At 43.7% G+C, this 20,556-nt stretch overlaps 1 protein-coding gene across 1 annotated transcript in view; it reads left to right on the forward strand.

The window, feature by feature from the left end:
* SEMA5A (semaphorin 5A) overlaps positions 1-20,556 on the forward strand; it is a 208,813-nt gene that overhangs the window by 69,778 nt on the left and 118,479 nt on the right. Inside the window, exon 2 of the mRNA XM_081952502.1 lies at positions 12,650-12,842. Coding sequence (XP_081808628.1) covers positions 12,719-12,842 — 124 coding nt within the window. The 5' untranslated portion in view covers positions 12,650-12,718. The remainder of the gene's footprint in view (positions 1-12,649; positions 12,843-20,556) is intronic.

Consider the following 20,556-nt stretch of genomic DNA (forward strand, 5'->3'; position numbering starts at 1 on the left):
TGTAGATCAAACCACAGTAGTTAAAAACTTAAAGGGAGATCACCATTAAAAAAAAAACCTGATCAGTCTTGCATCAATAAAACTTGCTTCGGGCTTTACTTTTTATTTTGCCTGTGCAGGCTTGCAGATCAGAGTTGTGATACAGTACTGTATCGTAGAGTTTAAGACACCATGGGATATGTAAATGAAAATGTAAATGAAGTGGTATATTCCTTTCTTGCCCAACTGTAACTCCTATGAGCCATTCGTTTTATACATGGGGCCGCAAAAAATATTGTGTTGTATGATATCAAGCCACTATTTAAGGAATAGTACTGTCCTGACATTGGTCAAAAGTTTGTAATTGTAGAATGAAGGAGAGATGTATATACACTGCCCAAATTTGGGATGCCAACTTTGCTCAAATGATAAACTATGAAGGGATGACACTTTCAAACTCACTGGGTAGCTCAGACCATGAAATCAACTCCACAGGAGGATTAAAACTACTTTTATTGAGATTGGCTATAATAACAGAATTTCCCAACTTTGATTGTACTGGACTTCTTCCTACTTCTCATTCTACCATGAATTAGGGAGGTGTCTGCCACATTCAAATATTATCTCTATTCTCAGAGCTTAAAATGTTTCAGTCCCCTTTGCCCAGATAATGGTTTTTGCATATTTCTATCAAAGTCACCTTCCTTACTCCCTATAGGTACTGAGCACCTATTCAGGCTGCTTTCTGGTCTCTTCTGTCTCTCTCCACCTTCTACCCCCAAATGTTTTGAGTGAAGCTTACCTGATCAGAGTTTAGACTAAACTAAGAGAATGGCTCATATAGGTAAAATCAATATCCAGGATTTTCTTACAGGATTGGTTTTTTTTTAAAGTTCAATGAGAATTACAGGTAGTCCACAACTTATAACAATTTGTTTAGTGACCGTTTGAAGTTATAATGGCACTGAAAAAAGTGATTTATGACCATTTTTCACATTTACAAGCGTTGCAGCATCACCATGGTCATCTGATCGAAATTCAGATGCTTGACAACTGGTTTATATTTATGATGGTTGCAGTATCCCAAAGTCATGTGATCAATTTTTGTGACCTTCTGACAAGCAAAATCAATGGGGAATCCACATTCATTTAACAACCGTGTTACTAATTTAACAACTGCAGGGATTCACTTAACAAGTGTGGCAAGATAAGTCATAAAATGGGGCAAAATTCACTTAACAAATATCTCGCTTAGCAACATAAAATTGGGGTTCAATTGCAGTCATACATTGAGGACTACCAGTACTTCTGTGTCTTCTCGGGGAACATTAAAATGCCCTATTTTTTTAAGCACTTATAGAAGCAGGATTATATCAACAATCAAAATTTTGGCAAAGTTTTTTTCAACAAAGCTCTCTTAATCACTTATTCCAGTAACAGAACATATTTACTGTAGTTATAAACTGAACAAAGTTCTCTCTCTACTTGCCAGGATGTTAACACCTTTCTCATAATATAATGTGCATATTCTTCAAAATTGAAAATTCACAAGAAAATGCTTTCTGACAACTAAACTGGAATATTGTTTTTGTTTCCCCTAAATCAGCTAGCTTGAGAAGCATTTGTTTTGAAGAAACTCTTCCTAGTTGAGATAACCTTATATTTGGAGTAACAAATAGTTAATATGTTTGTTGATTGATTTTTCTTGTCTCCGCTTTTGGCTTTTTCATGTCAGCATTTTCCTAGGCCGGGAACACCCAAGGAAATGCTCCCATGTTAATGTGCTCAAACACCAGCTGCTGCTTCTGCCTCTATTATTTCCGAGAGTTACTGTCTTACATGTTTGTGCAGACCTTCTATTTTAAGTGTGTATACCACACTGGAAACGCACCCTCCAATTTCCCAGCCTTTGAACTTTTAAAATTGATTCTGAATTACTGAGGGTACCACCAGTACAATACAAGGGTTGGTTTTATTTTTCTAATCAGTCTGTGCAATTATGGTAGCTCTTGTTAAGTACAGGTTAGTGTTCCCTCAGAGGCAAACAGTGGAAAAAAAATTCAACCAGTGTTGAGATCAACAGTTCAGTGCTGCAATATATTCCTTTTCTTTTTCAGAATACATTGGCAACATTAAGTTCAGGCTGTGTTAATTGGATAGGAGCTCTGGTTCATTTCAGACTTTATATTAAAGCATAGATGACACTTAAAAAGCAAATTTTGGTTTCAGTTTCCAAATATACAACAGGTTTAGTTTGAGCTAAATCTGACTCTGTCTCCATTCCTGATCCAGTTCCTTTCCAGATGAATTGTTTCCAAGAAACAGCAGCTATAAGAAACAGTGATAGCAACTATGTTTAGTCTGTACCATATCACAGGAATCCACCAAACTGTAGTTAAGGTTCTTTTAACCAAACCTCAAGATGATCTTTTAATTGAGCCCTAGATTCTATCTCCTCCCTACATAGGTTATATCGGTGTATATAATATTTGCCCAATGTTGTTGTCATAATACCGTGTTTCCCTGAAAACAAGACAGGGTCTTATTCTCTTTTCATCCCCCAAATAAGGGAGTGGCCTTATTTTGGGGGAAGGGGGGCTTATTATTTTGAGGGTGCAGGAGGCAGCAAGTGTGGTCACCTCATGGCTGCTGTGTTGTGCTGCTGCGACAGTGCCACACAGCTGCTTGTCAGTCTTCAGGCAGTCAGGGCAGAACCATAGAATGGGAAGTGCACTCCCAGAGCAGCCACTGCTGGAAGACTCTCTGCCCCAACTCAGAAGACTCGGAAACAGGTGGCTGGCCCAACTAGCCTCTTCTCTGCTTCCAGCGGCTTCCAGCCAGGGTTTGGAAGCCATAGAAGAAGCCATACTCAGTGCTGGGATGGCAGAGGCAGCAGCCAGGCTCTGCAGGGAGAGCTGGCCCAGGCCCTGGCTTCTGCACAGGTGCTGGTGGTGGGCGCCGCTGGCTTTGGCTGTTAGCTCCTCAAGGACCTGGTGTTCACCGGCTTCACCCACATCAACATGGTAAGGCCTGGGAGGCACACGAGCAGGAGGGAGAGACACTCATGCAGCTTGGTGCCTTCGGGATATTGCTCGGTTGGTGAGTGGTGCTCTGCTTGGCCAGAGGGGCGTGTGGTTCACTGGGCTCATTTTCGGGGGATGGTATATATTTAGGTGCACCCCAAAACTCAGGCAAGGCCTTATTTTCAGGGAAAATTATTTTCAGGGAAACACGATAGCTCTATCCAAAACTTGGATTGTGTTATGTATCATGGTTTAGCAAAGCCCTTAAATTGGAAACCAAGCAATATATTGCCAAGTCAACTACTTAAACATCATCAAGAGAGAAATTAACTCAGAGAAGAGGAAAACAGTATTTGATTCATCCATTCATCTATCTGCTGGGCTTGTAGATTACTTCAGTTGTGAATAACTCTCTGTTTTGAGAGGGCTATTCGGATTTTCACAGACTGTTAAAAACCATGCTATGAAAAAAAATAAAGAGCATTACATAACCTGCATATATTCTATTTATTTCATCTATTTATTTAAAACATTTATGTATCTGCTCATCTTAAGTCAAACTCTGGGTATCTTCCAGTCAACAAGTAAAATAACTAAAGTGAAAACAGTATAATATATACATCTTTTAGAATGTAAAACATTAAAAATCTGCTGCCAAAGTTAGACTTTCAACATCCTTGTTAAATCCTCCCATCTACTTCACCCTTTCCCTGTGCTTTGGGGAAAAGCCAGATCTTAAGCGCTCTTTGGAAGGCTGGATGGGTAGTGGCCTGCCAAACTTCAAGTGGAAGGGTGTTCCACAAGGCAGGGGATGCCAGAGAAACCTCACGGTTCCCAGATTTCATAAAATGGCATAAGGACAGCAACTAGGCATGTGCCCATCCTATTTGACCTGGTAGGATGGGTAGATGTTTGAGTTTTTATTAAATTTATATACCGCCCCCTCTCCCCGCAGGGACTCGGGGCGGTGTACAGACAGTACATATAAAACAACAAAGCAGGAACAACAAAACTTTAGACAACCAACATAAACATACGGTCTGTATAATGCCCGAACTCATTTCTAGTTAAAACGATCTAAAACCAAATTTAAAACGCCAAAATTTACAATATTAAAAAGCCATCCAGGAAGGTCAGTAATAGATTGTACTTGTGATTACAATTAGGCCAGGCCGGCTAGTCGGAACAGGTGGGTCTTGAGTTTCTTACGGAAGGAGCGGAGATCAACAGTAGTTCTAATATCAGGGGGGAGTTCGTTCCAGAGGGTTGGGCCCATCACAGAGAAGGCCCTACCCCTGGGCACCGCCCGCCCGCATTGTCTAGCGGAGGGTACCCAGAGGAGACCCTCCCTGTGTGAGCGGATTGGTCGTAGGGATGTATGGGGTAGAATGCGATCTCGCAAATAGCTAGGTCCCGAGCCATGAAGCGCTTTGAAGATGACAATCAACACCTTGAAACGCACTCGAAAAGCCACAGGCAGCCAGTGCAACTCGCGCAGAAGTGGTGTTACATGGGAGTACCTGGTACTCCCCATAATTGTCCGCGCGGCTGCATTCTGCACCAACTGGAGCCTTCGGGTGCATCTCAAGGGGAGCCCCATGTAGAGAGCATTGCAGTAATCGAGACAGGAAGTCACCAGGGCCTGAGTGACTGTGCGAAGGGCATCCCGCTCTAGTAGGGGGCGCAATCGGCGCACCAGGCGCACCTGGTGGAACACCCTCCCGGCCACGGCCATCACATGTTCATCCAGCGACAGCCTGGAGTCTAGGAGGACGCCCAAATTGCGTGCCCTATCCACCAGGGGTAGTTGTTCCCCCCCGATGGCCAGAGATGGAGCAAACTGGCTAAAGCGGGGCGCCGGTAGCCACAGCCACTCCGTCTTGTAAGGGTTGAGCCTGAGTCTGTTGTCCCCCATCCAGACCCGCACGGCTTCCAGACACCGGGACATCACCTCGACGGCTTCGTTGGGGTGGTTCGGGGTAGAGATGTATAACTGAGTGTCATCTGCATACAGATGGCACTCAACCCCGAATCCTCGAATGATCTCGCCCAGCGGTTTCATGTATGTGTTGAACAGGAGAGGTGAGAGGACCGACCCCTGCGGCACCCCACACGTGAGCGGCCTCAGGGTCGACCTCTGCTCCCCCGTCAACACACATTGCGACCAACCGGAGAGGAAGGAGGAGAACCACCACAACACGGTGCCCCCCACCCCCATCCCCTCCAGCTGACGCAGTAAGATACCATGGTCGATGGTATCGAAAGCCGCTGAGAGATCTAATAGGACTAGGATGGAGGAACAACCCCCATCTTTCGCCCTCCAGAGATCATCCACCAACGCGACCAAAGCCGTCTCTGTGCTGTGCCCGGGCCGGAAACCGGACTGGCGCGGGTCTAGATAAACAATTTCCTCCAGGTGTCGCGGGAACTGTTGCGCCACCACACTCTCAACAACCTTCGCTAAAAAGGAAAGGTTGGAGACAGGACAATAATTGGCTAACTCTACTGGGTCCAGAGAAGGCCTCTTAAGTAGGGGCCTCACCACCGCCTCTTTCAAGACGGCTGGTAGGAACCCCTCCCTCAGCGAGGCGTTCACTAGTCCCAGGAGCCAGTCTCGTGTAACCTCCCAGGCTGCCAGTACAAGCCAGGAGGGACACGGGTCCAATAAACATGTGGTGGCCCGCAGTCGCCCGCGTAACCTATCCATATCCTCGGCGTCAACAGAGTCAAACTCCTCCCAGCATGGTGCCTCAAGACTCTCCACCGGTGTCTCCCCGAGATCACTCAAGGAAACCCACTCGCTCCGGATCTGAGCGATTTTGTCCTGCAGATATTCCCCAAATTCCTCTGCCCTACCCTGCAAAGGGGCTTTCCGCGGCCTCTGTGAAAGGAGGGAGCGGGTCACCCGAAACAGGGCGGCAGGGCGGTTTTCTGCGGACACAATAAGAGTGGCATAGTATCGACGTTTAGCCACCCTTAGTGCCACAAGGTAGGTCTGTAAATGGGCTCTTACCTGTGTTCGATCCGATTCGGCGCGAGAGGATCTCCATCTGCTCTCTAGGCGTCTCTTGTGGCGCTTCATCACCCTCAGCTCCTCGGTAAACCAAGGGGCCAGGGTGGTTCGCTGCCACCGGAGAGGCCGCAAGGGCGCAACCCGGTCCAAGGCCCTGGCCGCCGCACTATTCCATGCGACCACCAGGTCCTCCATCCGGGCGCGGGTCAGGGTTACAGGCAGTGGCCCAAGCTCCGTCTGGAACCTATCAGGTTCCATCAGTCGCCTGGGGCGGAACCATCTAAGATCTTCTGGTTCCGCCTCCCCGCAATGGGGGGTAGCGGAAGGGAAGTCGAGACGGAGAAGCGAGTGATCTGACCATGACAGGGGAGTAGTAACCAAATCCCCTATTCCCAGATCACTCTTCCACCGACCAGAGATAAAAACAAGATCCAGCGTGTGGCCTCCCTCGTGTGTGGGGGATGTTCTAAGGGAGAAGGCAATCCCACAGATAATTTGACCGTGTGCCATATAGGATAATAACCAGCATGTTGAATTGCACCTGGAAATAAACTGGAAGCCAGTGCAACTCTCACAAGAGAGTTATATGGGTAACCCTTGAGACACCCATCACTAAGTACCACATTCTGCACAGTTGTAGCTTCAGGATGGATCTTCAATCCAAACAAGAGGTGTGCAAGGCCCCCAGGAAAGGGCACAATTGGAGCACCAGATGAATCTGTACAAGCCCCCCCGCCACCTCAAGCAGGAGAAATAACAACCCCCCCCCCATTGCACACCAACTTATTCCAGGAGTATGCTCCCCAACCCAGAGCCAGAGGTGGAATATTATTATTTGGCCCTGAGTGGGGGCACAAATTCAGAGTCACTGTTTTGCCAGGAATAAGTGGAAGTCAACTCTTCCCAAACTCTTATAGCTTCCATGTACGTGGACAGGATTGCCACAGCATCATCTGTCTGGCTAGGGATGGAGATATATAATTGGACATCACAGCATATTGATGGTACTGCAACCCAGTGGTGGGATTCAGCCAGTTTGCACCACTTCGGGAGAACCTTTGTTAAGTTTCTGAACAGTTTGGTGAATTGGCTGTTGGAAGAAATCATTAGCGCAGAGAACCGGTTTGAATCCCACCACTGCTGCACCCCATACCAGTAAATGACCTCTCTCAGCTGTTTCATGTGATGTTGAAAAGAAGAGTGGAAAACCTCAAGCACTCGGGCACCCCACAATACAAAGTCCCAAAACATGACCTCTCCCTTTCCAGCAACACTGACTGCCACAAGAGAAGAACCACACTGATTCCCGAAGGCAGTTCAGAAGGATGCCATAATCAATGATATTGAAAGCCACTGAGTGGTTGAGGTGAGCCAGAATGGTTGCATCACCCAACAACATTTGTTAATTTAACCAAAAATCAAAACGCATTGTACTAGCAGAGGAAAAAATATCACATTTCAAGTTTTAAACCCTGGTGGAATAACTAAGTCTTCCTAAAACAGGAAGAAGAACATATTCTTCCTACTTTTTAGATACACTCTAAAAGAAGGAAGCATTTGGATAGTATATTGGAATGCTGTTCCTAGAAGAGAGGCAATGATTGAGGGAGACTCAAGATTTCTCATTCCAGCTGAGGGAATCAATACTATGGCAATTAAATGTTGGAGCAGTATTTGCTTCTTCCATCACTTCTGGGTTTTTTTTTTGAGCACATCTCTTTCCAATATTTGTAGAACAAGATTGAAAAAATAAAAAATAAAACCCAAAATTTGTGACACCAAACCTTGACAGATGAAATGTAAGAGCAAACTCCCCAAAGCAACAATATATAGTAGTTGTTTCACTTTAAATGCACTGTCAATGTAATTGCTTTTTAAAAAACATTACATTTTGTAGGAGACAAAAAAAGGCTGAATTGTGATTAATTGGTGAGTTCTTTATGTTGCTTTAGTCTTCTTGTACTGAAATACAACAGAACTGTAGTATATTTGAAAGAAATAATTTTATACTTTTATTTTTATGCTGCAAAGAAAAATATTCTTGATGCTCTGAGTCCCTAATCAATCATAGGTTACATCTTGGTAATGGGCTTGGCCCTAGATGGTCCTTTAATAAGACTGTAGATGTCCTTTGAGACCTGTTAAAGAATATTGGAAAAGGTTGGAGTAGAGAACAATCAGCTTCTTTTATGAGCTTGCTTAGAGGAGCTTGTCAGAATGGGCAGGAGCAATGGTGAAATTTATAGACCATTCATTGACGCAAATGATATTAGTATGTTAAATGTCACTATACTTTATGGCACTAAACAGGTTGAAGTCTGCTTTTCCACAGTTGACTCTATGAATGGTGAAACTAAAAAAGCTAGCATTTTTCTTCTATTTTTATTATTTTGACAACATTTAAATCACAGATGTCCAAACTGTTATTTGTATTAGTTTACTCCCAGCTTTTTCAAAGGAGAAAATTGGATAAATCCTTCCAATTTAAATTTTGCTTGTTTTTGGCTGCATTTCGTATATAACCCTCTTATGGTATAAAACCCTCTTATGTATTTTAATGATATTTGTAAATACATTTTTGTTTGTCAAAATGACAGTAGTAGAATTTAAAAAGCTTTTTTCAACCCAGCATATTGAGTCATCTGTGGTCACTGTCTATACTGGGCAAGAGGTTGATGACTTAAGTTCAGAGATATCAAGTACTGTATTTCAACCTGTTTCTATTGCAGGCTTGAGATTGAAAACAATGGCTTTAGCCTGGGTATGAGAACTAGGCAGTAGGAGTGTGTCTTTTTTTTGTTTGAGCTCTTAGCAGCTTTTGTTACTATTAAAAATAGTATTGTTTGGGGTCAGATGGAAAGTGTGATGATTAGACTATTGTTTATTGTGTTTTCAGTCTTTCCTAAAGAATACATTCAAAGTAGACCTTAACTCCTAAGCTTGGACTTATGAGATCCCTGCCCCACTATTTCTTTAAGATCTTCATGAAACTACAAGAAACAACTGTCCAGGGTTTTTAAATTCACTACAGGATAGTATTGATTGCTTAGCATACTTTCTACCACGCTCTGAGGAGATATGGATTATTTGTTTTTGAATGCAGTAATTATATGAAACAATAGATTGAACCAAATTAGAAATGTCTTTAAGAGAACATATGATTGCAGGATAATTCTGTAACTTATCTTCAGAGTATTTGGATTGTTCACCTCTTAGAAGAATCAGGTTTGCCATTGTATGGTGTTTATTTTTTTAGTGACAATTTATATAGTTGCTAGTCATTCTGGAATAGTTTTGAGCCAGAAAGATGAGGGGCAAATGCTTTTATAAATAAAAGTAGCATATAGAATTAGTATAATAATAAAGCTCCAGAGCTAGCCAATTAAATGAATAAATTGAATTATGTCAGAGAATTCATGACTGGCAGAGGCATGGTATCGAGGTCAGCCAATGAATAGGGCTTAGTAACAAGGTCAGCCAATGGGAGCTGAGAAAGTAAGGTGCTTAGGTGTGGCTTAGCTATGCTAAGCTCTGAGAACTGAAACTGAAACTAGTCTGAGCTCTGAACGGAAACCAATCTCTTCTCTCTACCAGGTTGGACCTGCTGGTATTATATATTTACTTATGTGTTATATTGTATATAAAGAGAAGTTAATGAATCCTGCTGAATCAGTTACCTGTGTGTGCTTTCTGGATTTGATTTCTGCAACAAACTGACAAATTACAAGCCATGCATTAATGGATTACAATTTTTTAAGAACGTAGCTTTGACCTCTTGCTCAATGTTTAGTTAAGTTGTGTGGTCAACCTAAGATAACTATTGCATTTCCATTTATCATCAATACAATCCAGAGACAAAAAGGGAGAAAGAAAGCTTTTATGAATTCATTAGTAATATTACTGTTCAATGCTTTTTGTGTTGTGAATCATTTCTGCACATTAAGGTTGGTATTTTATCATTCCTATCATCAAGAGTAATATATACATAGTTTTAAAGTTGATTCATAATCCAATGGAGATGTCATTAAATAATATGAGATTAAATAAATAACTATTCAACTCCTTTGTTTTGATTTATTTGTTTATAACCTGATTTTCCAAAATTAATAGCTGGTAATTTGCCCGAGGCTCTTCACTGAGTTTTCACAACATGAGCTATGAGCTCTGTGATGGCTCTCATATGAACAGTCATTTCATCTGCAGAAATAATAGTAGGGAAATCAGGAGTGGTAAGAGGATACATAAACTAAGGAAAGAGTTACTTAGAAAATTTGGGCAAATGGGTTTGTACTCCATTTTTATCCAATTGAGAAAATTTATTACAAGGCAATTTAAGTATCTTTTTTTTAAAAAAAAAATATAAGCAAATAAGAAGTAGGTCTTTGTAAATGTCACATACTGAATTTTCTCAGTAGCCATAATACATACCTCTGTACTATTAGGAATCCTTCTTTTTCAAAGGTCCACAAATTTCAGTTGCATCCAAGCACTGTTTTTCCTTGGGGTACTCGCTTATCACTTCTCTGAAAAGAGGGCTGAGAACATAATTGGACATGTTATAGATTTTGGAGAAAGTCCAAAATAGCTTCTGCCTTGGTTTTTTTTTCAAATTTTCCCAGTAGCTGGTTATATAAGCGCTACTTGTGCCAGATTTGAAGAAAGATTACTGAGCGACATATGATATGTCAGTTTATTAGTAGGACTCAGTGAACTCAACAAGCAGCAAATTCCATTTTGTGATTGCCAATGCTCACTGGCCAACTGAGGTTGTTAATCCCATATTTTTATTTGTCTAGGGTTGTTGTTTGACCAAATTGTTTTCTCCTGCTGTTTTTAATGTTGTAAGATCATCAAGTACTGTACATAACAATTGTTTATGCGCATTTTTATTTACCTGGGAGAGGTTAACAAAGAGTTATATGAGGTCTAAACTCTGATCACCTTTGTAAATGCTCTGTTTATAACTTTGCCAAGAATTAATGCACAAAATATTGTTACTTTCAACTATTTTGTAGAATGAATGACTTCATGTGAATTAAAAACTGAATCAGTCTGAATTTTGAGATGGCTAAATATTCATGAAAGCAATTACAAAAAAATATTTAATGTTCTCACCAGATTATTTACCTAGGATGTTATCAGAGTGATGCCAAAATGCACTTTAGTAAGCATTTCTTTATGCCAATTTATAGTTTTGAATTGAAGCAACATCAAATGATAGCTGAATATCTGACAAACACATAACTTTGACACATAAGAGTAACTTAAACAATACTTTTCAGCAAACATACAGCAAATTGGTTTTTTTTAAGCCTGTAATTTTTTCTGAGCTGGTGTCTTTAAAAATTTTATGTGTAATGACGAACAGCTCTACATTTATTTGTGTAGGTGTCTGGAAAATGTTCTTAATATCTATGTAGTTTTAGAAGATGCAGACCAGACCTGGTGAATCTCATTAGAGTTTCTAGACTAGAGAATTTCTAAACTAGAGAATAATTGAATAAAGTTTCTCACAACTGGACATTGTAAGAGACTGTGTTACCCAGAGAAATAGACCTACCAGAAACTTTAACAAACTTCCAACTAACTCCAGGGTCCTCTGAAGCACAGATCAAAAGCCATTGCTCATTGCAATTGTCCTTACTGGAAGCTAAGCAAAATAAAGTATGTTGAATCATTATATATTACCATGAGTTTAAAAAAAAGCTTTGTTGTGGTGCAAATGGTAGAATTCTTTAACAGATCTAATTTATTCTTATATTCCCCTTGGGCAATCTATATAAACTGGATGACAATAATGCTAGGTGTCTAACAGAGATATATAAAATGACGTTCTCCCAAAGAGACTCTGAACAGAGCTTCATAGAATATTCATATCAAAGATATGCTGGCCTAGAAATGCAGACCATTTGAAATGGATATTTTAAAAAGAAAAAATAATGATGATTTAAAAAAGAAATGATGATTTTAAGAAGAAAAAATGATGATGCTTTTGAAAATAACATTATGGATTTTAACAACTTTAACAATTTTAACAACTTCTTTGTAAAATAAACAATATATAGAATTGCTTTCTTTAGCCTCACTTTCTGCTCTAACCATTCTGGATAATATTAGTCTTCGTATTGCAAATTTCTGGCAGTTATGAAAAGAAAATCCCATTTTACATAATACATTTTAATGTTATGAATTTCTGTAAGATGCAAATGCACCATCTCTTAATAGTTTAGGTCTGTCTGACTGGTAGCTTCCAAATAAGGACAGAATGATATTAATACTGAATCCTCTGAAAATACAGGAGTTCATCATTTTTGGTCTAGTTTAGAAACCATGAATTATTGCCTCAGTCTGGCATGTCATGTCCAAATAACTTTTAGAATCATCATCAGAAAAAAATAGTTTTAAGTAATGTTTGTGTATATATGTGTGAGAAAGAAAGAGGCAGGAAAAAATCTTTGTATCTTTTATGTTATTATGCAACATACAACATTTGTATGTCATCAGAAGTGTTATTGTTGGAATAAAAGAGTTGGGATGAGTGACAAAGCATGCTTTAGAACAAAAATCTGGAAAATTGGATGTGTAAATCCTGGTCTAATGGTAATTCTGGTGTTGTTACTTTTACATTTTGCAGGCTGTTTTTGCATCTGAATACTTGAAGCATTTCTGATTAAGGGAGATGTGATTGGTGCCCAGGATCAATATGCAAGACACTATTCTGACAGCAATTTTGATGGTCACAAGTCTGGAGATAATATGTTTAGGAGGCATGGCAATGGAAGATTCCCAGTGTCAAAGGTTTGAGCATCCTATTGTGACAAGTGAAGGTAAGTAATTGAGAAAGAGCTTTTCCAAATAATTTGGTAGAAAAGAAGATCAAATAGACCAAGGCAAATGTGTGATCTTTTGTGCATGTTATTTATAGATATCTCATCTTTTTAGATGATTTGTACATAAAGGTTAGATGCAGGGCTCTTGTTTATAATTCCCTATAATTTATGGAAACATCAATCATCATTTATGGAATTATTTGGTAGAAACCATTATCAAAATTGTTTGGTTTGCTTTTGACTGCCATAAGGCTAACAGAGCTGCCCTGGAGCTAATAGTCATTCTAACTTTTTTTTTAAAGTTTTCCATTCATCTTCAAAACTCCTTGGATTTGTTTTTCAGGACACCTTATCTTCTTCTTGTTTTGTCTTGGTAAAAGTTATGCAGTAAATATTTGTAAATGCTACTAGGTATTGACCAGCAAGATGATTGCAGTGATGCACATTTGTATATTGATCAGGGACAGTTTTAAGGGAAGCAAACTCTGAAGATATTGTAGCCCCTTCTTTTTATCCATGTCATTGATTGTGTCTGCAAAATGTCTAGCAGCGTTCTCCCTTTGAAATTCAATTCTTCGTGTCCTGCCTAGAAGCCTACTGCTCTGATTAACCCAGAATAAACAGTCTGTTAAAGATTCAGTAGCGTATAAGTGTAAGTGGCCTATCCATCTGATTACAAAAAGAAAATGGGATCCCTATTTATAGTCCCAGTCCCAGCAGTCTTGAGTTCCTGTACATTCTGACATCCTTGAAGTGTGCTAACAGCGGTTCAGTCATTTTGGATAATGAGACTAAAGATGCATCTCTGTAAGATAGATCTTTGGACTGCCTTATTATTCATCAAAACAATTGAAATCAAGGCATTTCCCTTCAACCATTTTAGGATCACACAGATTTGGTTACCTCATGCCCACTGCCCTTCCAAAGAGTGTCTGTCTCCATTTCAATCATTCCCATATTGTCCTGTGATGGCTTATTAACCATCTTGGCAGCAAAATGTGTCCCAGTGCATTCTAGTTTTTCTCCCCAGTATCTCTCTGGATGGGTAGTGGAAACCAGCAGATTTTGTTATAAATGGTCTAAATAGCTGTCTCCCCTTCTAATCTGTGATTTTTCCCCACGAGCAATAATAGCACCTGCAAGCTACTTCTTCTGGTAGGTAATCCCCTACTGGAGGTATGCTGGGTGGTCATATGATTCAAACTTCCACCTTAACCCAGATATGGAGACTGTAAATTTGAAGATATTTCAAGAGATGTAACTTTGGAAAAGTTGGTTATCATATGATGACCAGGTCCTTTGTTTCCTATTCAACCTGCTAATCCACGTGTGAATCACAGATATGATGATGAAGAACTAGTTTTGAAACTTTTGAAACTACAGGCAGGTTCTGATGTCAATTGGAACTTGGGTTGTTATTGCAAAATGATGTGGTCATAAGTGATCACAACACTTAGAGGCGGCAATCCTGGCTGTCTGGTTGCCGTCATAACCCCAGGATTGTGTGGGTTGATAACTGGGAAGAGGTGGAAGGGTGCCATGGACAGGCTCTATGACCCTCACTCACCATCCCTGAGATTTTGTACTCCATAGTAGGCTCCTTGAGAGAAAAACATGGAGTTGAGTACTCTCTTCCTAAATCTAACCTGTAACAGTTTGAACAGAAATGCCACTGTTGCATTTACATATTACTATATTTGACAAAAATCTCATTTTCTGCTTGGTGATAGTTAGAAATAGTTTATATTCTGTCAGACCAATATTTGATTAAGGCAAATTTAAATGTATATTTGATCCTAATTAAGGAAAATATTCTTGTAGAGGAGGGTTTATTATCTCCCTAAATTTATCTGATTTCTTTATCAGTTCTTGGGTAGTGTCCTCAGGAAAGATGTTATATCATCTGAGAAGTGAAAGGCAAAGGAAGATAGCTAGAAGTACTTGGAGCAGCAAGCGTTAGTGTGAGAACAGCCAGAACCCAAAAAACTAAAAAATGGAGCTTGGTATGAGTTTGAGATGAGTTATGGCATGGGACCAATTATGAGGCTTACTGAAGTCTCTGTTTTTGGTTTTGACCACCTCACATTTTATTTAGACTGTGGAGGCACCTGGTTTAGCCTTTTATTGTTGAAAAATTCAGTTGAAAATTCTTCTTTTTGATCCTGAGGTTGTGATGGTGGAGATTTGATTACTGTCATATAATTTGTCTCTTTGCCTCTGCTTTTGGCTCTTTGTGCCTTGCCTGAGTTTGCGGTTGTGGTTGTAGGATGCATTTCCTGTGTCGCTCTAGGCTACTCTGTCAGCTGACTCAGCAACCAAGTTGGGCATCCAGAGGTTTTGTGTGGGCACAGAGAGAGCAAGCAATGGTGGAGGTGCAGAAAAAAGCCATGTTCAGTGGGGCATCTGAGGCAAATAGTTGTTCAAGTGAGCATCTGAGGCAAATAGTTGTTCAAGTGAGCTGCAGAATTTGTATTAGCTCTTTTTTCCCATGCCTCAGAACTGCCTGAATGAGAGACGCAACAAGTGCGTGCAACTGGTTCTTTTAGAACAGAAGGTGAAAAGGTTGGAAGCATGTCATTCCAATTTATCAGGGAGGGAGCACGGTTTTGACATGAAAGACTGGAGTTCTCTAAATCAAAACGATGAAAAAAGAGTAAGAGGTGGAGGAATGAAAACATGGTTTATAGGACCAAGAGAAAGGAGACATTTTCCGGAGGAATTTTGCAGGATTAGCCAGGATTAGATACTGTGATGTCTAATTGGCCTTGAGACAGAGTTAAAATTGAAGCCACGCCTCTGTGCTCCTTGCTTCAGGTTCCCAGTTTCAACTCTGTCTGGCCGAAGAAAGACGAGTTTCTTTTGGTTCCTGATTCTTCCAAAAACAATCCAGTGCCATCCTGCAATTTCCTCCTCCCTGCCTTCTTCCCCTTGCCTCCATCTGATACCTGGAAGCCTCCCCTTGGTATGACTCGCTCCCGGCTGCCAGTAAGGGTTTCAAAAGTTGCTTCTTGGGGCTATAGAGGCAGAACGCCATTATGGCGGCCATTTTGGGGCCTCAAATTCCTGCGGGCTGCATGGGCTGGGGCAGAGGGTACTACGGAGCCACGTTTTCATCCCTGCTTTCCTGGGGTGGCCATCCCATCTACAGTGGCAGCAAGGCCCTGTGGACCTCGATCGACACCAGGAGGCCCGGAGTGGTGCGGGACAGTGAGGACTGCGTGGCACGCCGTGTGGCGCTGCTGGCAGATGCGTGGCTTGCAAAAGGGGCTGGAAAGGTCTACCGGAGGCTGATTTCGTCGCGTGGGGGCCGTGAGTGATTGGGGGAAGCTGTTTTTTGGTTGCTGCTGTTTGGGTGGGCTGAGCCTGCTGGAGCTCTGACCTGGTGCCATAGCAGATGCAGAGGAGAGGCCGGATTCCCCCCATTGTCCCCTTGGGAGGGGACCTCCAGTGGGGCCCGAGTGAGGCCCACAGCGTCTGTAGACTGCGAAAGACTGCAGCAGTTGGAAAATCCTCCAAGGCCTTGCAGAAGGATGAGGAAAGGAGGCACAGGACCCTGGAAAAGCAGGTGTCCAGGGCTGAACAGAGGGGGTAGGCCTAGTTCTCCCTTGTGGTCTAGATCGCCTATTAGATCCAGGTCTAGGTTTCCTCACTGGGGGGATTCTCCAGTGTATCTCAGGGACATTTCACCTCCCCCCCCCACTCTCCATCGTGGAACAGGGCCCCTACCTAAGGGATCCTTTTCAGTGCAGGTGGGTCAGAGGGGATAGTCCCATCATTGGCTCCACAGCCTGATGACTGTGCACAAGAGGAGGAGGAGGATTCCTTCGTTAGAGACATGAAACAGCTTCCAGCAAGCATTCAGAGGTTTATCTCCTCTGCAATTTCACATGGAATTTCTGCTGGGTTACAGAAGGGTTCTGTGCGACCCGCAATGGTGGCAAAGGTCCATGGGGGGGGGGGGGCACTGCTCAGGCCAGGCTGAGGCCTTCCCCCTTGGAGGTACACCTGTTTCTCCTTCTCTAGCTAGCAAAGTTTCCATAGCGGGGGATCAGGTTCAGAGAGAAGTAGACATGTCTGATGATGAGGATCCCTCAAAGCCTGAGGCACCAGCATTTTCTGGTTTGTTTCCTCTGGATTTGTTCAAATCACTGCTGCACAAGGCCAGGGCCACAGCGCAACTGGGTGAGACGGAGGGCGCCAAGTCGGGTGCCAAAGAGGGTGGTCCGGAGAAAAAGCCGGAGGATCGACTTTACTCAGAGCCTCCTCCAGCGAAGGAAGACATCCCTGCCCCTAAGTTGTTCCTAGAAGTAGATAAAAAGCAGTGGGAAAAGCCAGGGACATTTCCTAACCCCAGCAGCAGTCATAGGAGGTTCTTTAACATGGAACCTAGTCTCTCTGATGCCTTGCAGGTGCCCACAGTGGTCCCTCCAGTGATGGCATTGGCTTCCACTTCAACAGTGGTGTCCGGTATGTTGCTGATTACTTGAAGGCCAAGGACAAGAAGGCGGAGCTGATCCTTCATAAAACATTCCAGTCTTCCACGTGGGCTATCAAGGCGGCTGCCTCTGCGTTGTTCTTCAGCTGCACAGCCATCCTTTGGCTACAACAGATGCAGGAACGGATTCCACCTGAGGAGGTGCATACTCATCAGGATCTCAACAAGCTGGTTGCTGTTGCACAATTCTCTGCAGATGCCACTCTGCATGCCATGAAGTATGCCTCATGGGCGATGGCGGCCTTGGTGACCTCCCGACGTCTCCTGTGGCTGAGGGGGTGGCAAGCGGAGAACAAGGCGAAGTGGCATCTGGCATCATCGCCTTATTCCGGGGGATCCCTTTTCAGTACCCCGTTGGACCCAATCCTCGTTGAGGACAAGAACAAAAAGAAGGTCATGCTCACGCCCGCAAAGAAGTCGGAGCAAAAATCTGCACCTTATTTTCAGAAGCAGTCCTATCGTCAGTCAGATCAGGATGCACAACACAGCAGGTATTTTCCGAGATCAGATAGGCAGTCGGATAGGCATTACACCAGGGATAGGCCTAGGTTCCAACCTCAGGGGAAGAGGCCCTTTTGGGGGGGAGGTGGCTGCCCCTACTGCCAGGGCAGATAGGTCAATAGCAACTCCACCCATAGGCAGCAGACTGCTTCTGTTTGCTGATGCCTGGGCTGAGATTACCACTGATGCCTGGGTTCTGAACACCATCAGATTTGGCTTGCGCCTAGAGTTCCTCTCCATTCCACCAGACCACTTTTGGATGTTTTCGGTCACCAAGAGCAAGGATAAGCGCCCTCTCATGAGGCAAGTGATCCAACAACTCCTAGAGATTAGGGTGGTGGAACCGGTTCTACCGGACCAAGTGGGCTCAGGTTTCTATTCCAACCTTTTTGTCGTTCCGAAGAGTTCAGGGGGATGGAGGGCGATTCTGGATATAAAACTGCTAAATTTTCACTTAGTCTATAGGAGATTCAAGATGGCATCCCTTAAATCAATCTTGGTGGGTGTCAGGCGCAATGACTTCATGGCCTCCATCGACCTGATGGAGGCTTACCTCCATATCTCCATCTTCCCGGGCCATCGTAACTATCTCAGGTTCTCCTATTTGGCTAGGCACTATCAGTATAGGGCCCTACCATTTTGCTTGGCTTCGGCGCCTCGGACCTTCACCAAGGTCCTAGCCGCGGTGGAGGTTTCCCTCTGTGAGCACTCTGTCAGGGTCCAAAGCTATCTTGATGACACCTTAGTCCAAGCAGCATCGTTTGAGCGGGTGAGGGAGGATATTTCATTGGTGGTATCCACACTACAGCAGTTAGGTTTTTTGGTTAACTTAGATAAGAATTCCCTCATTCCCGCCACCAAGATTCCTCACCTGGGGACCATAATAGATTCTAAGCTGGGGGAGGTGTTCCTGTCCCACGACCGTAAAGTTAGTTTGTTAGCCTTAGTTAGACAAGTTAGAAGGCAACCTTTTGTTCCTGTAGTGGTGCTCTCCATCTTGCTGGGGAAATTCATTTCTTGCATAGACATGGTGCCTTGGGCTCGTCTACACGCGAGGCCGCTCCAGTGGCGTCTCCTGCCGCATCAGAGGTCCAACTCCAGCAATTCCAAGGAAAAGGTTCCAGTGACACCACAGGTGCAGCTGTTATTGAGGTGGTGGCTCTCACCAGCGCTACACAAGGGCTACGAGTTCAGGGAGCCGGAGCGCCTCATCCTGACAACGGACACCAGCTTGTAAGGGTGGGGAACTCTCTTGGAGTCCCGGATGGTGCAGGGGCGTGGGACCTGGTTGGACCTCCAACACAATATAAATTGGCTGGAACTGCGAGCGATTCACTTGGCATTGCGGCACTTCAAGGACCATGTTCGGGATCAAGATGTCGTGGTGCTGGCTGACAACGTGGCGGCGAAGGCCCACATCAACCGACAGGGCGGCACACACTCCAGGGCTCTTCGAACCGAGGTGATGGCACTCGGCGCCTGGGCGGAGAGACATCTTCAATTGCTCATGGCGGAGCACATCACAGGAGTGAACAACCATCAAGCTGACTGGCTCAGTTGGTCCACGGTTGACCACGGGGAGTGGAGCCTTTCTCCAGAGTTGTTCCAGGCCATCGGCTCCAGGTTCAACCATCCAGAGGTGCTCAGGTGGATCGGTTCTTCTCTCGGTTCTCGGCTGGGGGACGGAGGGAGTCGACACACTTTGGATTCCGTGGCCGGAAGTCCTGCTCTACACCTTCCTCCCCTTCCCCTTCTCCCTGGGGTAGTTCGGAAAGTGATATCAGAGATGGCGGAGCTCATCTTAGTGGCACCCTACTGGCCGTGCTGGGCGTGGTTTGCGGACCTAATGTGCCTGTCAGTGTCACATCCATCAAGGATCCCAGGGAGGAATGTGGACCTCAGACAGGGGAACCTGGTGCATCCTGAGCCACAGTGGCTGCTGTTAGCCATGTGGAGATTGAGCGGGAGCGCCTGAGCGCTGCCCAGCTTTCACAGAGGGTGATCTCCACAATTGAGGCTTCACGCAAGGATTCCACCACTAGGATTTATGATTCCACCTGGCAGGTCTTTGCAGAGTGGTGCCGGGTCTCAGGAGTGGATCCTTGCGAGGCTTTGGTACCGCACGTCTTGGAGTTTCTCCAAGATGGATTGGATAGGGGGCTCATGGCACCCTCAGGAGACAGGTGGCGGCCCTCTCCACGATCATTCATGGAGAGGGGCTCCTTCCACTTTCCCAGGTTCTGCTCATTAAGAGGTTCCTGAAGGGTGCGGGGAATCTCTATCCCCCGGTAGTCCACAGGTTTCCAACATGGAGCCTCACTATGGTTCTCAAAGCTATGACAGGAGCACCATTCAAAACTCTGAGGACAGTTGACCTGAAGTTCATAACCTTTAAGTGTTCCTTGTGGCTGTCACAAGTGTTCCTTGTGGCTGTCACCTCAGCCCGTTGCATCTCCAAACTGGGGGCGTTGTCCTCCAGGTCGGATCTTTGTACTTTCACAATAATCGGGCCATCCTGCAACTGGATCCGACCTTTATTCCCAAAGCTAATTCCCCTTTCCACAGATCACAGGAGGTGGTATTACTGGATTTTTGTCCGGAACCATCTCATAATAGGGAGCGCCTTTGGCACCAGCTGGATGTCATTTACCTGAGGCGCATGGAGAGCCTCAGGAAATCTGAGGCGCTCTTCATTTCCTTTTATCTGTCTTTCCT

This window comes from Natrix helvetica, assembly GCF_964273705.1.
Source record: "Natrix helvetica genome assembly, chromosome: 4".
Lineage (NCBI taxonomy): Eukaryota > Metazoa > Chordata > Lepidosauria > Squamata > Natricidae > Natrix > Natrix helvetica.